Below are 17,006 nucleotides of genomic sequence, written 5' to 3'. Positions count from 1 at the left end.
TGCAGCTGTTGCCCCCACAACCCAATTAGGAAAGGTGGGCCTTGAAGATGTATGTATGTTATTTATTTATTTCGTGATGCCTCCAAGGAGTACAAAAACTCATCAAGGGAAGGCACCTACTCTTCAACATTTTGTCTCCATCACCATCATCTACACCACCACCACTAGTATTTTTTGTCTGTAAATTGCATGTGTCCTGAAGGCTGATTTATCTGTATGCAGGAAGAAAAACCTGAATTTCCGGTAGAAAAAAACTCTGTTACCTCCATATGAGATGGGCTAAAATTGAAAAATTGAAAAAAACTCATAAAAAGATTCCTCCCATCGCGAGAATCGAACTTAAGCCTTTTCATTAGAAGGGTGCAACATTACTTACCCGTATAATAATAATTAATTTAAAAAAATAACGTATTTAATATCAATTCTTATTATTATGATGGCCAAACAGGCAGGACAGCCAATTAATCCCAGTCATTTAATCCTAAAAAAACATGTACTTCGACTGAATAAATCAGTCTTCTACCACCAATTTGCTGCCGTTTTGTGCAGTAGGATAAATACAGTTCTCCATTACTGCCAGTTAAGGATTAGTGAAAATAAAGGATACCAGAGATGCTCTAGAGAAAATATTATAATTATTATTATTCAGGCCTACATGGTCAAAAGACTTATCGTTTGAGGTCCTTCCTAGGAAACATAGTCTATCATGCTACTCCTTGAACTTATTGACCGTGCTTGCTCTCACCACTCTATCAGGCAATGCATTCTGCAGTTCAACTACCCTCCATGCAAAGAAACCACTCCTCACCCTCTTGCTCACAGCTTCCTTTTGTAACTTCCAGGGATGGCCCCTTGTCATCGTTCCTTCCAATCGTATTAAAACTATTGATTTCATCATAGTTTTGTGTAATGTTGTAGGTGATTTTACATATATAATCCTTCATTTAGATACTGATTCCTTCAGAATATTTTATCTCCTTTAAATATATATATATATTGCATTTATAGGAATGATAGCAGGTCAGCAAATGACTCTTATGATAGTGATGTCAATCATGAAAACAGATCTTTGGAATCTGGAGAGTTACTGAGAACTAAAAATTTGGAAAATGTTCACCTAAACTTTAATTTGGAGGCTGGCACATTACTACCTTTAGCACTCAGGTTATTTTTCTGTACCAATTTTTATATATATATATATATATATTTATAATTTTATTATTTTTTATGTTTACTGCATTTCTTAATTGACTCCTGAAGAAAACTTCGTTTAACACAATAAACATGTTCCATTTTTTCTAACACAGTATCACATTTGTGATAAGATGCAAAGATTGATTTTTCCATGAATGCATTCTTTCAAAACACCAGAATACAATCTGCCTTAAGTTCCTCTCCATATGTTTTCATGGTATTAAAATAAGTTTTAATACCATGAAAACATATGATTTGTTAATAGACCTTTTGTTTTGTCTCATACATTAATATTAAGAAAAAAGGAAAAACGTGGTAACTTTAAGGAAAAAGAGACACCAAAAAGAACATTTCTCTTTGAAACTAAAAAACTTGCAGATATGATTATTATTATTATTATTATTATTATTATTATTCCGGGCAACTCCAAGGAGTCGAGAGACTCATTGAGGGAGGCCCTAACATCATGTCAAGAACAACTATTCGACATTCACACAGTATCTATCATACCTTGCCTTGAACTCATTCACGATTGTAGCACCCACAACAGACTCTGGCAGCTTATACCACTCATTCACCACCCTCCAAGTAAAAACCTAGCTCTAACACCCTTGTCAACCACACTCTTGCCCAGCTTCCATTCATGGCCCCCTAGTCCTCCCACCACCAGTCATATTTTCAAAAATATCTTCTGGATCAATCTTATAGAAACCCTTCAGTAATTTGAATGTCTCAAACATATCACCCCTCCTTTGCCTATCGACCAATTTCTGCAACCCACAAATCTTCAACCTGTTCTCATAAGGTTCATTCCACAGACCAGCTGTCATCTTGGTCACTCGTCTCTGGATCCTCTCCACCTCCTCCCCATCAAGAAGAAACCCTGGTGCCCATATCTGGGCACAGTAGTCTAGATGGGGTCTTATCAAGGCTCGATACAGAGGAACAATAACTTGTTTGTCTCTGCTCGTTAAAGTATTTTTCAGAAGCCAAGTGATTTGATGAGCTGATTTAGACACTTGCAATGTGCCCCCTAAACTTCAATTCCCTATCCACCAACCCAAATCCCTGGTCGTATCAATCTCCTGGAGTACAGTTCCACCAATGTGATATACTGCTGCTATTCTTTTCACCCCAAAATGCATAACCTTACACTTTGCCACATTAAAATGACATCCGTTTTCCCTACCCCAGTCCTCCAAACTATCCAAATCATCCTGTAAATTTTTGACATCCTTTGCACTCATGATTGCTCTACCCAACTTTGCATCATCAGCAAACAAATGAACACTTCCTCTCAGATCCTTTCCTATATTGTTAATGAACAAATTGAAAAGTAGTGGTCCAAGAACAGAGCCCTGCGGCACACCACTAGCTACAAGCCGTCTTTTGGACTCAACTCCTGAATAAACCACTCTCTGGTATCTCTCCATCTACCACCCTCCTATCCATCTCACCAACCCTATATCCATCCCCATCTACTCCAGTTTACTGATTAGAGTTCCATGTGGTATCCTGTCAGAGGCCTTGGCAAAGTCCAGTAGAATCACTGTAAACCCATTACCATTATTCAGTTCAGCCGTCACTGTGTTATAAAACATGAGCAAGTTACTGAGGCATGAACTATGCAAAACCATGTTATACCCCATACAATATCCCATTATCATCTATCCAATCCTGTATTCTTTTCTTGACTAATTTCTCCAAGACCTTGACAACGATTCCTGATATGCTAATCGGTCGGTAATTTACAACAGCAGTCTTGGAACCTCCTTTATGCAGTGGAACTATTTACCCCTCTTTCCATCCCCTCGGGACCATCCCAGACCTGAGACTCAAATTAAACAAAATGGTCAAGAGGTCTGACAATTCTTTAGCTGCTTCACGTATGACACAAGCTGGTATACCATCCAATCCCACAGATGTATTGACATTGAGGTTATGCAATAGACTACTCACCTCCACTTCTTTCACCACAATTCCCATATAATCTATTGGTTCTGTTTTTTTTGCAATTTCTGCAATGAAATTGCAGAAATTGCAAAAAATTCTTTTCTGCAATGTCACCGCCTGGATGATATATTCTTGAAAAGTGCTCACTCAGTAACTCAACTGTATCAACTGATTCAGTTACCTCCCTACCATCGGCATTCTTTAAAATCATTCTGCCATATACACTTTTTCTTTTACTTGCAACATATCGAAAAAACTGTTTAGGATTCTCTTTAGCTTGCATGGCCAATGTTCTTTCATAATCCTTTTTTGCATTTCTTGCCATACTTGTTACCCTTCTGGCCTGCGCTTTATACCGTTCATGTGCCTGCCGGTCACCTTTCTCCTTAAATTCCCTCCATAGTTGTTTCTTTTTTTTGCAGCTCAAGCTTAATGGTGTTATTCATCCATTTAACCCCTACTTGATTTATTATTCGGACCCTAGGTATACAGTCAGCCATTGCTTCATGCAAATACTTCTTAACTGCCTCCCATGCACTATCAACTTCTAGCCCTTGCAGTTGTACATGCCATGCCATGAACCAGTCAAACTCCTAAGCTTATCATACTTACCAGCCTGATAATTCCACATGTACCCTGTCTTAATTGTAAATTCCACACCTTTAGCCACCTCCCAAGTCAAGACCCCTATGATCACCCTCACCAATTGGTGGCAATGTGGTCATATTTGTTACAGCCAAATCCTCAGATGCAATTACTAGGTCAGAACTCTCTGACCCCTAGTATTTTCCATTACATGCTGTTGCAGATAGTTATCCCTTAATAACCTCATAAAACCAATTCCTTCCTCTCCTCACTCCAATCAATGTGACCATGGTTGAAATCTCCCATAATAATTCCCCTCCTTCCACTCATTTCTTCTATTTGCTTGTGCATACTATCTCCACCATCTTTTCCATCACCTGGTCTATAGCAGCGCCCAATTGTATATTTAGTTCTGCTAGCCACAATCTCACACCAAATGGCCTCAAATGTGCTCTTTTCTCTATCCTGCATTTCAGCTTCTATTCTCCTTGGCTGCAGCTCATCAGCTATCATCAACAATACCCCCCCCCCATTTTATTTTCCCTGTCATTCCTGAACACACTATACCCATCACATTCAATCCCACTAGCTATATCATCTACAGTCAGCAATGTTTCACTAATGCCAGTAACCTGTGGTCTGAAAGTGCCAATCATGGCCAAAAATTCTTCCTTCTTGTTCCTAATACTCCTAGCATTAGTGTACATGAATTTCAGACCCCCATTAGCTCCAACCCTACCTTGATGCCTTATACTAACTATCCCATTCTGATTTGTTGTTCTTATTCGCTCGGGCATATTATACTCATTCATACACTCAACTGCCTCCCTAAGGTCTGCATATCTACTCCCCCCCCTTAATAAATCTAGTTTCCCTGGTTCTGCACATCCACTTCATTCAGCAACACTTTCTCAAGTCTTCTTACACCGTAACCATTCAAATGCAAGTCATCCATCTTATATAGATCCTTTCGCCCAAAGAACTCACTCTACACGTCCACAAATTCCACACCATTCGTCATACATAACCCACGCATAAAGTCATTTGCAATTATGGCCTTCCTTTTAAACACTTCACTGTCATACCGCGGCAAAAGACTAATCATGCTAACTCTCTCACTCTTTTCTTTTGCTACCTCAAACAATTCATTCAGGTCCTCTATCATTTCCATTTTATCTCCTTTCAATATTATGATCTCATAGTGTTCAGTAATAAGCATTCATCATGAGTTCCATTGTTATTGCAATACTTAAAAGAAATAGGATGGAATCATTATTATTTTTACGGCAATTTGCCTGCTTTTGTTTAGGAGTGCCCCTTTTTAATTTGAAGTTCAGATTAATTCTCTCAAATTGCCTGAGCCCCCCCCCCCACACTCCCCTTTCAACACTATAACAGCAGAAGTATGCACACCACAGAAAGAAGACAGGCAACAACATCCAAGAAAAGGTATGTGCAAATTTTCTTCTATTATGCTACATATATTTGTCTCTAAAATACATCTGCATTGCCCTAAGAATTCTTGAGTAAAAAGCCAATGCCATTAATGAAGGTCACTCCTAAACAAAGGCAGGCAAAATAGCCATAAAAATAATAGTTTTTAAGAGGTGTAACATGGGAGTTTTCCCAGAAATAATACCTATAGGATGGAATCATGTTTTCCTAGTGCAAAAATTAGGGATTTGAGGGGCACATTCTTAATCAAAGAATGTAAATTGAAAACATGTAAGAGATGATTCTTGTCCCTGGTGTAAATGTTTTATTGAAAAGTGACAAGTATGAAATTAGAGAAAACTTGAATGAGTTAGTGGAAGAAGTGAAAAGTTATATAAAGTTAAATTTTATAAACACTTACCCACACAAACTTACAGACATACATGGTGCCATTCGCAGTCAAGAGAAATGTAAACAAACATAAAAGTGCAGTATTAAATCATAACTGCATAAAAGTAATTGTTATTAATTAATTGGATTAATTTATTTATTATCATAAAATAAAAATTTTATAACGATTCATTCATTAGTGTATAGGTTAGGCTACCATAAAACAATCATATTGCTTCTTCGCTATCGGTGCATGAATCGTTATACCTGTAAATAAATATATTTCTTTTTCATGGTTATCTTTTCATTTTTGATGTCTAGTGTTAGTAATACATATAACATCTACAGCATTTTGTATCGTATAAGATAATATTAGCGTAGGTACTGACAGACAGATGATTCATCTTGTAAACTGTCAACATGAACTTATGGTATCAATGAAACAGTACAGTGCTGTAAATGTATTTTCACTTACTTTATTGTAAGAATACACTATATAATACATACAACATACAAAATATGTGTTAATTAACTGTTTATGTTATCGGTAAGGCTTCAGGTCAACAGTAGGCTATTAGTAGTCAAGTTTTTTTTGGGAGGAGAGTTAATAGTAGTCTTAAAGACTAGTGTCTTGAAGGCTACTGCTCAACTGCTCTTTATGCAGGAGGCATGTTTTCTGCATTTGTCAGTTTCTTTTTTGTTTTTTTCCCAACTTTGATATACATTTTTTGACAGTTTTTATAAACATTATGGATTGTGGGTGAGTTAAATGCTAAGCTGGGATTTTCAACTTGAGCCATTTGATATATGTTGAATTTTTATCTTGGACAGTGTTTTGAAGAACAAGGGATAGTGGTTTTGTGTGGAATGAAGAGTGTATGCCTTTATTCATGCAAGGAATTATTTCAGTTCTTTTAGTCAGCAGGTTTTTGGGACTGGAAAGTGGAAACAGCATTCAGCCTTTAAAGAAGTTGCATGCCAGTCATGGACGTCATCCTTGTAGTTTTAAAGGACACAAGGTTGGGTGGGTGAATGTCAGTTTACAGACAAGGAACCTTGGATGACAAGGGCATGCATAGTTACTAAGATGATAGCTGATTGAGAAAATGCTCAAGATGTTGGGCAGATGATGAGGATCATCCAGTATTTTGCCAGTTTCTGTTAGATCATTACTTCACAGCAAATACTTTGGTATTTTCTCCACGTGATCTATGATGATAAAGAGGTGAAGCTGGTTTGAATTATGAACAAAGTTTGGTGAGGAAATTATGAGCTAGAGCAGATCATAAAGAAGGAATAAAGGTTTATCACTCTCTGTTATCTAATGTCGATCATCTGACAAATGAACATGTACTGCCCTTTTTACAAAAGAAAGAAATTGTACAGAGTGGGGTTTTATAGTTGAGACAGATAATATTTTTGAGTCTTCCAGTTGAGGTTCTTTGATAAATAATAGATCACTTTTCAATCCATGTAAGTAGTGTGATTTTTTAATGACTTTTATGTACCATCTGAAACATGAGAACAGCGTTCTAAGGTTAGAAGGTAGGTTTCAGATTTGTACAGAGTTAGTAGCTCAAGATGAAAAAAAGCTTTGAGCAAAAAACGAATGCCAAGATTTTTAGAGGCAGGAAGATGTTTCTGTGGCATGTTTATTCTCTGAAAGGCTAGAAGTTTGGTGACTTGTATGATATCAAAGGAGGGCACATGAACCGCAGTGAAATTAGTGGGAAATTGACAACTGGACTTGGAGACCATTGGCCAAATAAAAAACAGGCTGGAGAACAGAGGCCATGGGATTTATTTTAGAAGTTCACGAGACCATATAACAGGAGTAGTAACGGGTATCTCTGAAATTTAATTTTTAAACGAAAGTAAATCCTGTTTGAAAAAACTAAAAAGAAAGTTTTTTGTCCCAAAGCAATATGATAAATGAATTATTATTATTCAGAAACAAGGAGTTAGATAATCCGAACTGTAAAGTATCAGTTCAAGAAGAGCATTATTTTCCAGATACATTTATTTTATTCATAAGACATTAAGAAAAATTATTTTTTTCTTAATTAAGTAAGGCTCTTTCTCTGATAGTTTCCAGATCTTGATTTAAAGATTCTTTGGAAGAACAAATCTTGTGTGCCCTTGATACTAAATTAGAAAATTAGATGGTTATAATCCAAAATAACTAAAATAATAATAATAATAATGAATGAATGACTCCTATAGAGTAACCCAGACAAGAAGCCCACAGGACTCCTATACCATAAATTAAAGTAATCTCTGAACAGGTGGCAAAAATTATGAAAAAATACTAACTCATCACTATCTATAAACCCATCAACCAAATTCATAACCTGCTACCTTCTCCAAAAGACTGACTCTCACCACTGATGTTACCTGGTGCATAATAAGTATCATGTTTGTGTAACTTGTCTTACTATGGACAAGCAGGAAGATCTGCCAATAAAGGTATCTCTGACCATCAAGGCCACATCTGGCTTAACAAACCTCACAAATCTCGCCTGGCAGAATGTGGAATTGAAAACAATAGCTGCAGCATCCATTGGGAAAACACCAAGCTGTTACATAGATCCATATATAAACATGAACATTCATAAAAAGAAAGTAATGAAGCCCTACTTCATCAACCTAACCTCCATCATAATGACTGTCGTACTTTTCCAAAAGTGTGGGAATTGTTATCCTCATCTCTATTAAATAAATTTGTAATCTCTTATATTTTATTTGTAACTAATCTATTTTAATTTATTTTCAGCCCAATAGTTTTAACCCATGAACACACAACTGTATACATAGAGGCATTCCTTATTGTTCTTCGCTGCTTGTACTGATGATGTCTTACGATACATAAGACAAAATATGTGCATAATAAATTTATTAACTGTGGTACATGTGTGATTCTATAGCTATGGATACTCCACAGGTCTCATTATACAAAAAAACTTAATGAAACTGATCCTTTATATCAATTGAAAAACCGAATGGAATCTTTGATTTTTCCTAGAATTGAGAGCTATCAATAAGGTTTCAAAACCTCTCAATTTTCCACTTTGTAAGATTGAGGAATTATTGATCTGTTTGGTTCTTAAAAATAAGCACAATAATCTACACAACTAGATTTAAATTCTGGCTAGTTTCAGATCGTTTTGAAGAAAGAAGACAAAGTATCCCCTGGAGACTGTATAAAGAGGGTGTGATTAGGGGAGTGAGAGGCAGGTTTTTTTCGTGCAGAGTTGTGAATGATTGGAATGCCTTGTCTGAGAGTGTGGTATCTGCAAGGAGTTTGAATGTGTTCAAGGCAGGTATGATGAGCTGTGTGTGTGATAAAAGGACCTCCCAGATGAGTCTTTGACTCCATGAGGCCTTGGGGTAATAATAATAATAATTACCACTAGATGGCAGAAGTTGCAGGTATGTAGATTACCAGAAGGTGAAAGAAATTCTTACATGTCATTCCAATCCCTAATGAATTCTGTCTTCTCAGACATGTTGGGAAATAGAATCATCTGTTGATTCTATTCTCCAACTAGTTTATTCATAAGATTAGATACCCACCCATTTAAGATTTTGTGGAATGTTATAAAGAGAATAGATGAAACAAATTTATCTTTAAAGTATACTAAATGTCAATTTTTGTTGAAATGAGGGTGAATATTTATTGGTTATTATTATTTTCTGACCCCCATGGAGTCACAAGACGTCACGGGAGGTCAAGACTAGTGAATGCAAAGTCTATCATACCACTCCTTAAAATCATCCACAGTCTGCATATTTATCACCTTCTCAGGCAATGCATTCCATTCTCCTACCACTCTCCATGCAAAAAAAAAAAAAATGCTTCTTACCCTTGTACTCATCACCACCTTTTGCAACTTCCAGTGATGGCCTCTTGTCTTTGTTCCTTTCCCGTGTTTTACTATATGAAAAATCTCCTCATTGTTAATGATTAAGACAATCTCAATCATATCCTCATAATCAACATTGTACAGTCCTAACATCATTTTTGTTTTCTGTCTCTGCACACCCTCTCCAAGACAATGTATAAAGTCTCCAAGACTTTATACAATGGGACCAGCACACTTATATCTCTCATGGTCAGTGTTCACCTCAACTTGAAATGTAGCATGTGTTTGATGTATTCATTGCCAAGAGTGAATGGTTTGTGGTAAGAGAGCAAGAATGGAGAAAATATTTGTCGGAAATGTTTCATAAGCAAGTATAAGAAATGTGAGTCATGTTGGGAATGAAAGAATGAAGTAACTGATATTATGGATATAAGGCAGGATTGTCAAAGTGTTGTGGAGAATGTAGCAGAAGTAGTGAATGATAGTTCATGAAATACGTATGAGAGTTTGAAGGAAGTGGTTGAAAGTAATATTATGAATAATGAGATGCTAGTGGGAAAAGGAATTGCATGCTTACTATGGACACGGACTCCTTCACAGGGCAAAACGTGAGCTCGAGTGACTGGAGAAACAATTGGTTTGTGTGTGGTACAGAAGATTAGAAAATGAAAGAAAGACTGAATGGGAAAAGCATATAAGTGCGATAGTATTGTATGGAGATTTGATGATAAGAGGTATACTTAATGAGAGATACTGGAAGCATGTTTTCCAGTAGTTTACAGCCACTCTCATACCATTGCTTTGACTATGCTAGTTGATGATGTGCTTGCTATTTGGCCACATGGCCCAGACATATTGGATACATTCTTAGTACATTTAAATAGCTAACACTCAAAAAATCCACTTTACAATGTAATTGGAAGCTAATGACTGTCTGACCTTCCTGGATACACTTAGCACATATCTTCCAGATGGTTCCTTATCATTTTCAGTTTATAGACAAATGTCATGATGTATGGTATCCCAAAACGGATTTTGGAAACTCGGGTTTTTCATCCCGCATACAGACAAATCAGCCCTTCAGAACACACGCAGTTTACAAACAAAAAATACTAGTTGTGCTAGTGGTGGAGGTGGGCAGTAGATGGCTTTGATGGAGATGATTCATAGTAGAGGTTCGGTGTAGTGGTTGAGACAGTTGTAGGTGTCTTCGGACTCCTTGGAGGTGTCATGAATAATAATAATAAAAACACTAACTCACAGAGCTAGAGTGATTTGTTCCAATTACAATTTTCTCACATCTGAAATTCCCATAAGATAGACAAAATACTAAATACTCCCCAGAAATCCCCCCCCCCCTCACTGTCTACCACAGAAGATAACAACAAAACTGTCACCATCCCATACATTCAAGACACATCTGAACAGATATCTGGTGTTCTTAATAAACATCGTCTACACACCGTATTTAAACCGTATGTCAAATTGGCAACTCTCATCTGTTCACCTAAAGCAGTATCTCTTCTTTATCACATCCAAGAGTCTATGAAGTGCCCTGTTTATGTGATCGAGCTTACTGTGGACAGACAGGAAGAACTGCAGACATCTGCCTCATTGAACATAAAAAATACATCCGACACTATTGCTATGGCAAGTCCTAGCAGACCATGCCTTGGATACCCCTGCACGCAGGATCAGTGTTGGGGGGGGGGGGGGCGGAGTGCTGCACAAAAGTCATAAGTCAGAGAGATTGTTCTTGGAATCAACAGAAGCATTGAAACATACTACACGCCTCAACATGTATGGCTGTGTAAATGTGCCAAAGATTTGGGAGACAGTCATCTTAAGAACTACAGTAAAACCCCGTTTTTACGTTCCCGCAATTTACGTCATTTTCTGCTGGTCCTGTCTTAAGGCTTATTCTTACGATATATTGTTTTCCCACCATTAACAATTTGATGTGGACGTTATTTTCCATGATTTGCAGTTTTTTTTCTCAAGTGGCAACACTGATTTTCGAATCGATTTCCTCTCATTCAAATCAATTTCTGCAGAAATCTGCACATTTCTGTTCCCAGATGCCATTGCTTTCAGCTGTAGTTTCGTTTCTGCCATCAGTGACTTGCACTCTTGCAGCAGAGATTAGTGATACCATGATTTTTCAATCACAGTACGAACTGATATTGTGAAGTTTTCATATCAGTCATTTTAAACTGTCAGTAGCTCATGGCACCCGTAACGTGTTGTGATGTGATTTCACATTCACAGTGCTGTATTGAAATTGTGAACAAGGATCATACACAAATTGTGAAATCACATTCACACTTCTTCCAAGTAACAGTTGTTACTCGTGAATATTAGATATCAGTGAATAAACCACAGTTCGTGAAATATCGCTTCACTAGCTTGCAGTGTTGGTGTTCAGAGGTACGTGGTATATTGCAGAATTTCTGCTACGTAATTTAGCATGTGATAGTTGCTTTCAAGTTGTGGTGGTGGATGATCCATGTTAGTAACATGGAGAAAAAAGACAGAAAATATATTTCAGTAGAAGAAAAGATGGCAATTATTCTGTGATGTGTAGATTGGCATGCTCGAACATGTGTGCAATTAGCAAAAGATCTTGAACTCTCTCCACTTTGAACACGATAGTAAAAAACAGGTCAAGCATTGAAAATGCAATCTGACGCTATGTCAAAACAACGAAAATATATCCGGACATCAACATACGATGAATTGGATAAACTTGTGGTGGAGTGGTTTGTTTCTATGAGAGCATTGGGTATTCCAGTCGATGGTACTACACTCCGAGTGAAAGCCCTTGAATTTGCTGCGAGGTTTGGGGATTAATGGTTTTACTGTGTCAAATGGATGGATTGATCATTTCAAGACTCGTCACAATATTGTGTATAATCAAGTGTGTGGAGAAAGTAATAGTATTGCAGGGTAAACAGTAAACCAGTGGAAACATGAACTAAAGACTATTATTCAGGACTACGAACCGAAAAATATTTTCAATGTTGATGAAACTGGGCTCTTTTATAACATTCTGCCAAGTAAAACATTGTGCTTTAAAGGAGAGAAGTGTCACGATGGAAAACTCAGTAAGCACAGAGTAACTGTTTTGCTCATGGCCAATGCTGATGGATTAGAAAAATTAACTCCACTCATAATTGGTAAATATAAAGAGCCAAGGTGTTTTAAGAATGTGAAAAATCTGCTTACTAAGTTTGATGCCAACAGCACAGCATGGATGACCAGCAGCATCTTCACATCCACCATACATGCTCTGGATGCTAAAATGGAGGCAAATCACCACAAAATACTGCTAGACAAACTTGCACACCCTGAAGATCTGCAGCTCAGAAACATTACATTAGTGTTCTTTCCCCAGATCTAATGGCTGAAGCTCGCTTATACAAGTGAGCTTCAGCCATTAGATCTGGGCATCATCCATGCATTTAAATGGAAATATAGAGAAATGCTTGTTGAAAAAGCTGTGTTTATGCATGATAATGGTATGGACCCAAAACAAATGACCATATCAATCCTTGATGCCATGCATTATGTGTCTAAAGCATGGTTGCATGTTACTCCTGAAACCATATCCAACTGTTTCCGGAAGGCAGGAGTTACATTTGTGGAAGAGGAGGAAGAAGATGATATGTCAGAGCCTAACAACTGGTATGTGTTGGATGAGTCTTCCTCATTTCAAGCCTATGTTGATGTTGATGCTGGCATGATCACATCAATGGTATACCAGGTGTAGAAGACATCCTTTCCAACCACCTTGGTGAAGAGGAAAAAGTGGTTGAAGAAGACTATGATCAAGAACCTACAGTACCAACTAGTAAAGAAGCAATGGAAGCTATCTCTGTTTTGAGGTAGTATATTGCAAGTGCATCAGGAGACAATTGGGCATTTAATGCCTTATACACTGTGGAGAGGCAGGTGGAACTGAAAAGCAAAAAAATCAACAATTAAAGATTTTTTTAAATAGATAAATCTAAGTAATTGTAAATTCATTTATTTTCAGTTATTAAATTTTGTAATCTAGTATGTAGAGTCGCATACTAGCAGTAAGTCATCTTTTAGCATTTTTTTAATGTTTTTTACATTTCCTGCTGTTTACACTTTTTCCCATCGGTCCCCTGGAAAGTGTAAAAAAGGGGTTTTACTGTAATTAATGCCTGCTTTCCCTTTCTGATTTCCCCCGCCCTCATTGTAGATGGCACCTAATTAGAACTTTAGTCTTTGTGTTGTACGTTATAATTGTTAAAACTAGTTCCATTGTTATACCAGATTATTGTTGCTTCGCATACTGTGACAAACTGCTTTTGTGCTCCGAAGATGCTAGATAGAATACTAGAGAAATATCAGCAATAAGTTAATAACTAGTTATGATTAGTATGTTACTTTCGACAACAAAACTAATGTAATAAATATAACTAACACTGAGTTTATTTGTCATAAGATTTGATATTACTAGTGACCGACTCATTTTCCCACATGAACTAGTGGCTTCATCTGGATTTTGATGCACATACGAATATAAATAAACGGCAAGCTTCGATTATGAATCAATACATTACTAAAAAAATACTGAATGCATAGGAACCGTTACACAAATACAATAGAAACATGTGGAGTGTGGATGCTGGCACATGGTCAGTTATTGTTCAGCATGTGGGTCCAGTCCCAACAAATTTAGTTGTAAATACCTTCCCAATTTTTTTTTAAAGTTCACACATTAAACTATTGTTTAATATTTAATGTTTAATATAAAATATTGTAGTTTCCTCAGGCCAACATCATTAAATTAATTTCGGCTAATTTTCATTGGCATATCCCATCCTGATCAATTAAATTTATAATATTATTCAAGGTAAAATTGATTATTATATTATTAAATTGATTTTAATAATGTTGGTTTGAAAAAAAAAAAAAAAAAATCATAGAATCCTGCCATGGGCATGGATGTTTGTGATTGCCTGTGAAAATACTGGTGGCACTCTGCGGTAGATGGCATTGGTGTAGATGATGAATGTTGTTGAAGTTGGTGGAGACGAAGAGTTGTGAAGGAGGTACCCTCCCTTAATAAGTCTTTGGACTCCCTGGAGATGCTTTATTAATAATAAAGTCAGCTGGGCAGAGGAAGCAGCAGAAGGATTTTGACTTGTCAGCGAAACACTTATCACTTAAGTGATAATAATTATCACTTACACATGCCAAATATTTATATATGCAAAGTATATAATTATATGTAATTATACATATGCAGAGTATTTTATTTAATAAATAAAAATGTATGAATCTCTCAATGGGGTGCTTAAGGGTCAAAGCTGCATAACTGAGAGGAGACCTCCACATAGCTTTAAAGGAATGCAGAGAACCGACCAGGGCTTCTGACCTAATGTCCAATCCTCACCTTCTCGTGGTGCACCCTGTTGGGTATCTACTTTGATACTGAACAAACGAGAATGGGCTGGCAATTTGGGATTTAGCCAAACAAATTGTATTCTTATTGGTTAAACCAAAATAAAAAATGATTGTACAACATGACAAAATTTCATGCCGGCTGGGGCGTCACCCAGTTAAACAAGGCCCCCGTTGTTTTCGCCAAGGAACCAGGGCGAACAGCGAAAAGTCAGCTACTGGCACAAATCTGAAAACAAACCCCAACTCAACATCACCAGAGTTAGAGATCGGTACTATCAACGTAAGAAGCCTGTGGAGTGGTGGAGCTAGCTGAGGAATTAGATAAGTACCAGATCGACATAATAGGGGTGACTGAAACAAAAAAAGACCAAAACTGGTGAGATCTTTCTGAGCAATAAATACAAAATGTTATATTTAGGCAAGGACAATCAAGGAAAAGAAGTTGTAGCCATAGTATTCAACACAAAATACGAGGCTAATCTTCTTGAATGGCAGTCAGTCTCAAGTAGAGTAATGTGGACAAATATGAGAATGGGGAACTGGACAATGAGACTTATTTGTGCCTATGGTCCCACAGAAGGTTCTACTAAGGTAGAAGTGGAGCATTTTTTGACGCTCTAGAAAAAGCTACTGACACAATGAAAAAGGAAAAGTTGGTCCTTGTTGGGGATCTAAATAGCAGAGTAGGAAATGATTGTGAGACATACAAAAATATTTTGGGAAAATTTGGAGAAAAGAGCAAAGCTAATAATAATGGCAAATATCTGTTCGATTTCTGCTCAGGACATGGACTGGTTATTACTAACACCATGTTCCAACATAAAAATGTGCACAAATTCACATGGAGAGAAAAGGCTAGGAATAAGATAAGTCTCATTGACAATGTTATTGTCGATAGTGATGTTTTCTCCCTGGTGCAGGACACCAGAGTGTACAGAGGATTTCAAATTGGAAGTGATCACTATTTAGTCTTGAGCAGGATAAAATTGAATTTCATATTGAAAAGAATAACATGTAAGAAAGTTTTAAAGTGAATAAAAGTTGAGCAGCTCTCAGATGTGAACTGTAGACTAAAATACAGAAAGATTATTGAAAAGAAAATGAAAGAGTTTGAGAACAGGAATCAAACCTTGGAGATTCAGTGGCAAACTCTGAAGAAAATATTGATTGATTTTGCCAGAGAGGAATGTGGTGAAGTTGTTTGCAAGGATAAAAAAATCAGAACTCCCTGGTGGACACAGGAAGTTAAAGAGGCAGTGAAGGAAAAGAAGAAAGCATATCAAAAGTTCCTGGCAAATAAGTCAGCTTTTACTCTTACAGAATACAGAGACAAATGTAAGAAAGCTAAACAGTGTGTAAAACTAGCTAAACAAAAGTCATGGGAGGACTTTGGCAAGAATATAGAAAATAAATATCAAGAAGGTGGCAAAATATTCTGGAGGTTGTTGAAGAAGCTTAGGAATGGAGGAAAGCGTGTGCTGTAAAAGGAGTTAGAGATGATAAAGGTGACATGAAAACAGGAGAAAAAGATATCCTTGAAGTATGGAATAATTACTTTGAAAAACTGCTAAGTGAAACAAGCAGTGATGAGAGCACAGTGATAAAAAACACTGACCAGGCATGCAGTCAGGAATACATATCCATACTTGAAGTAGAAAGAGCCATCAAAGGCTTGAAATGTGGAAAGGCCGCAGGAGTAGATGATATTTGACCAGAAATGCTGAAGTATGGTGGTATAAAAGTCTTACAGTGGCTGCACTGCATAGTTCAGAAAGCCTGGACAGAGAGACGAATTCCCGATGATTGGAGTAGAGCTCTCATAGTACCCATATATAAGAAGGGAAATAAAACTGAATGTGAGAATTACAGAGGTATTTCCCTACTGAGTGTTCCTGGCAGGATCTATGCAAGTATACTTGAGAAACGGTTGAGAAGAATTGTGGAAGAAAAGCTTGGTGAAGAACAAGCTGGATTCAGGCCAAATAGAGGCTGTCAGGATCAGATCTTCACTTTACGACAAATAGTCGAGAAAGCATGGGAATATAACAAAGATCTGTATTTAAGTTTTGTCGATTGGGAAAAGGCGCGAAAATGACAAGGTGCCAAGAGAGAAGCTATTCAATACTCTGCAGTTATATGGTGTCAATG

The 17,006-nt window shown here is 37.0% G+C and overlaps 1 protein-coding gene across 4 annotated transcripts in view; it reads left to right on the top strand.

Annotated features, from left to right (window-relative positions):
- Su(fu) (suppressor of fused domain protein) overlaps positions 1-17,006 on the top strand; it is a 494,976-nt gene that overhangs the window by 349,551 nt on the left and 128,419 nt on the right. For all 4 annotated transcript variants that reach the window (XM_090393062.1, XM_090393061.1, XM_090393064.1 and 1 more), the window contains one exon: positions 1,009-1,164. In XM_090393062.1, the coding sequence (XP_090249188.1) occupies positions 1,009-1,164 (156 nt within the window). The remainder of the gene's footprint in view (positions 1-1,008; positions 1,165-17,006) is intronic.

The sequence above is a fragment of the Typopeltis vanoorti genome, chromosome 5, assembly GCF_054136105.1.
Source record: "Typopeltis vanoorti isolate ZY-2024b chromosome 5, IOZ_Tvanoo_1.0, whole genome shotgun sequence".
Classification (NCBI taxonomy): Eukaryota; Metazoa; Arthropoda; class Arachnida; order Uropygi; family Thelyphonidae; genus Typopeltis; species Typopeltis vanoorti.
This window is presented reverse-complemented; position numbering and strand designations above follow the sequence as displayed.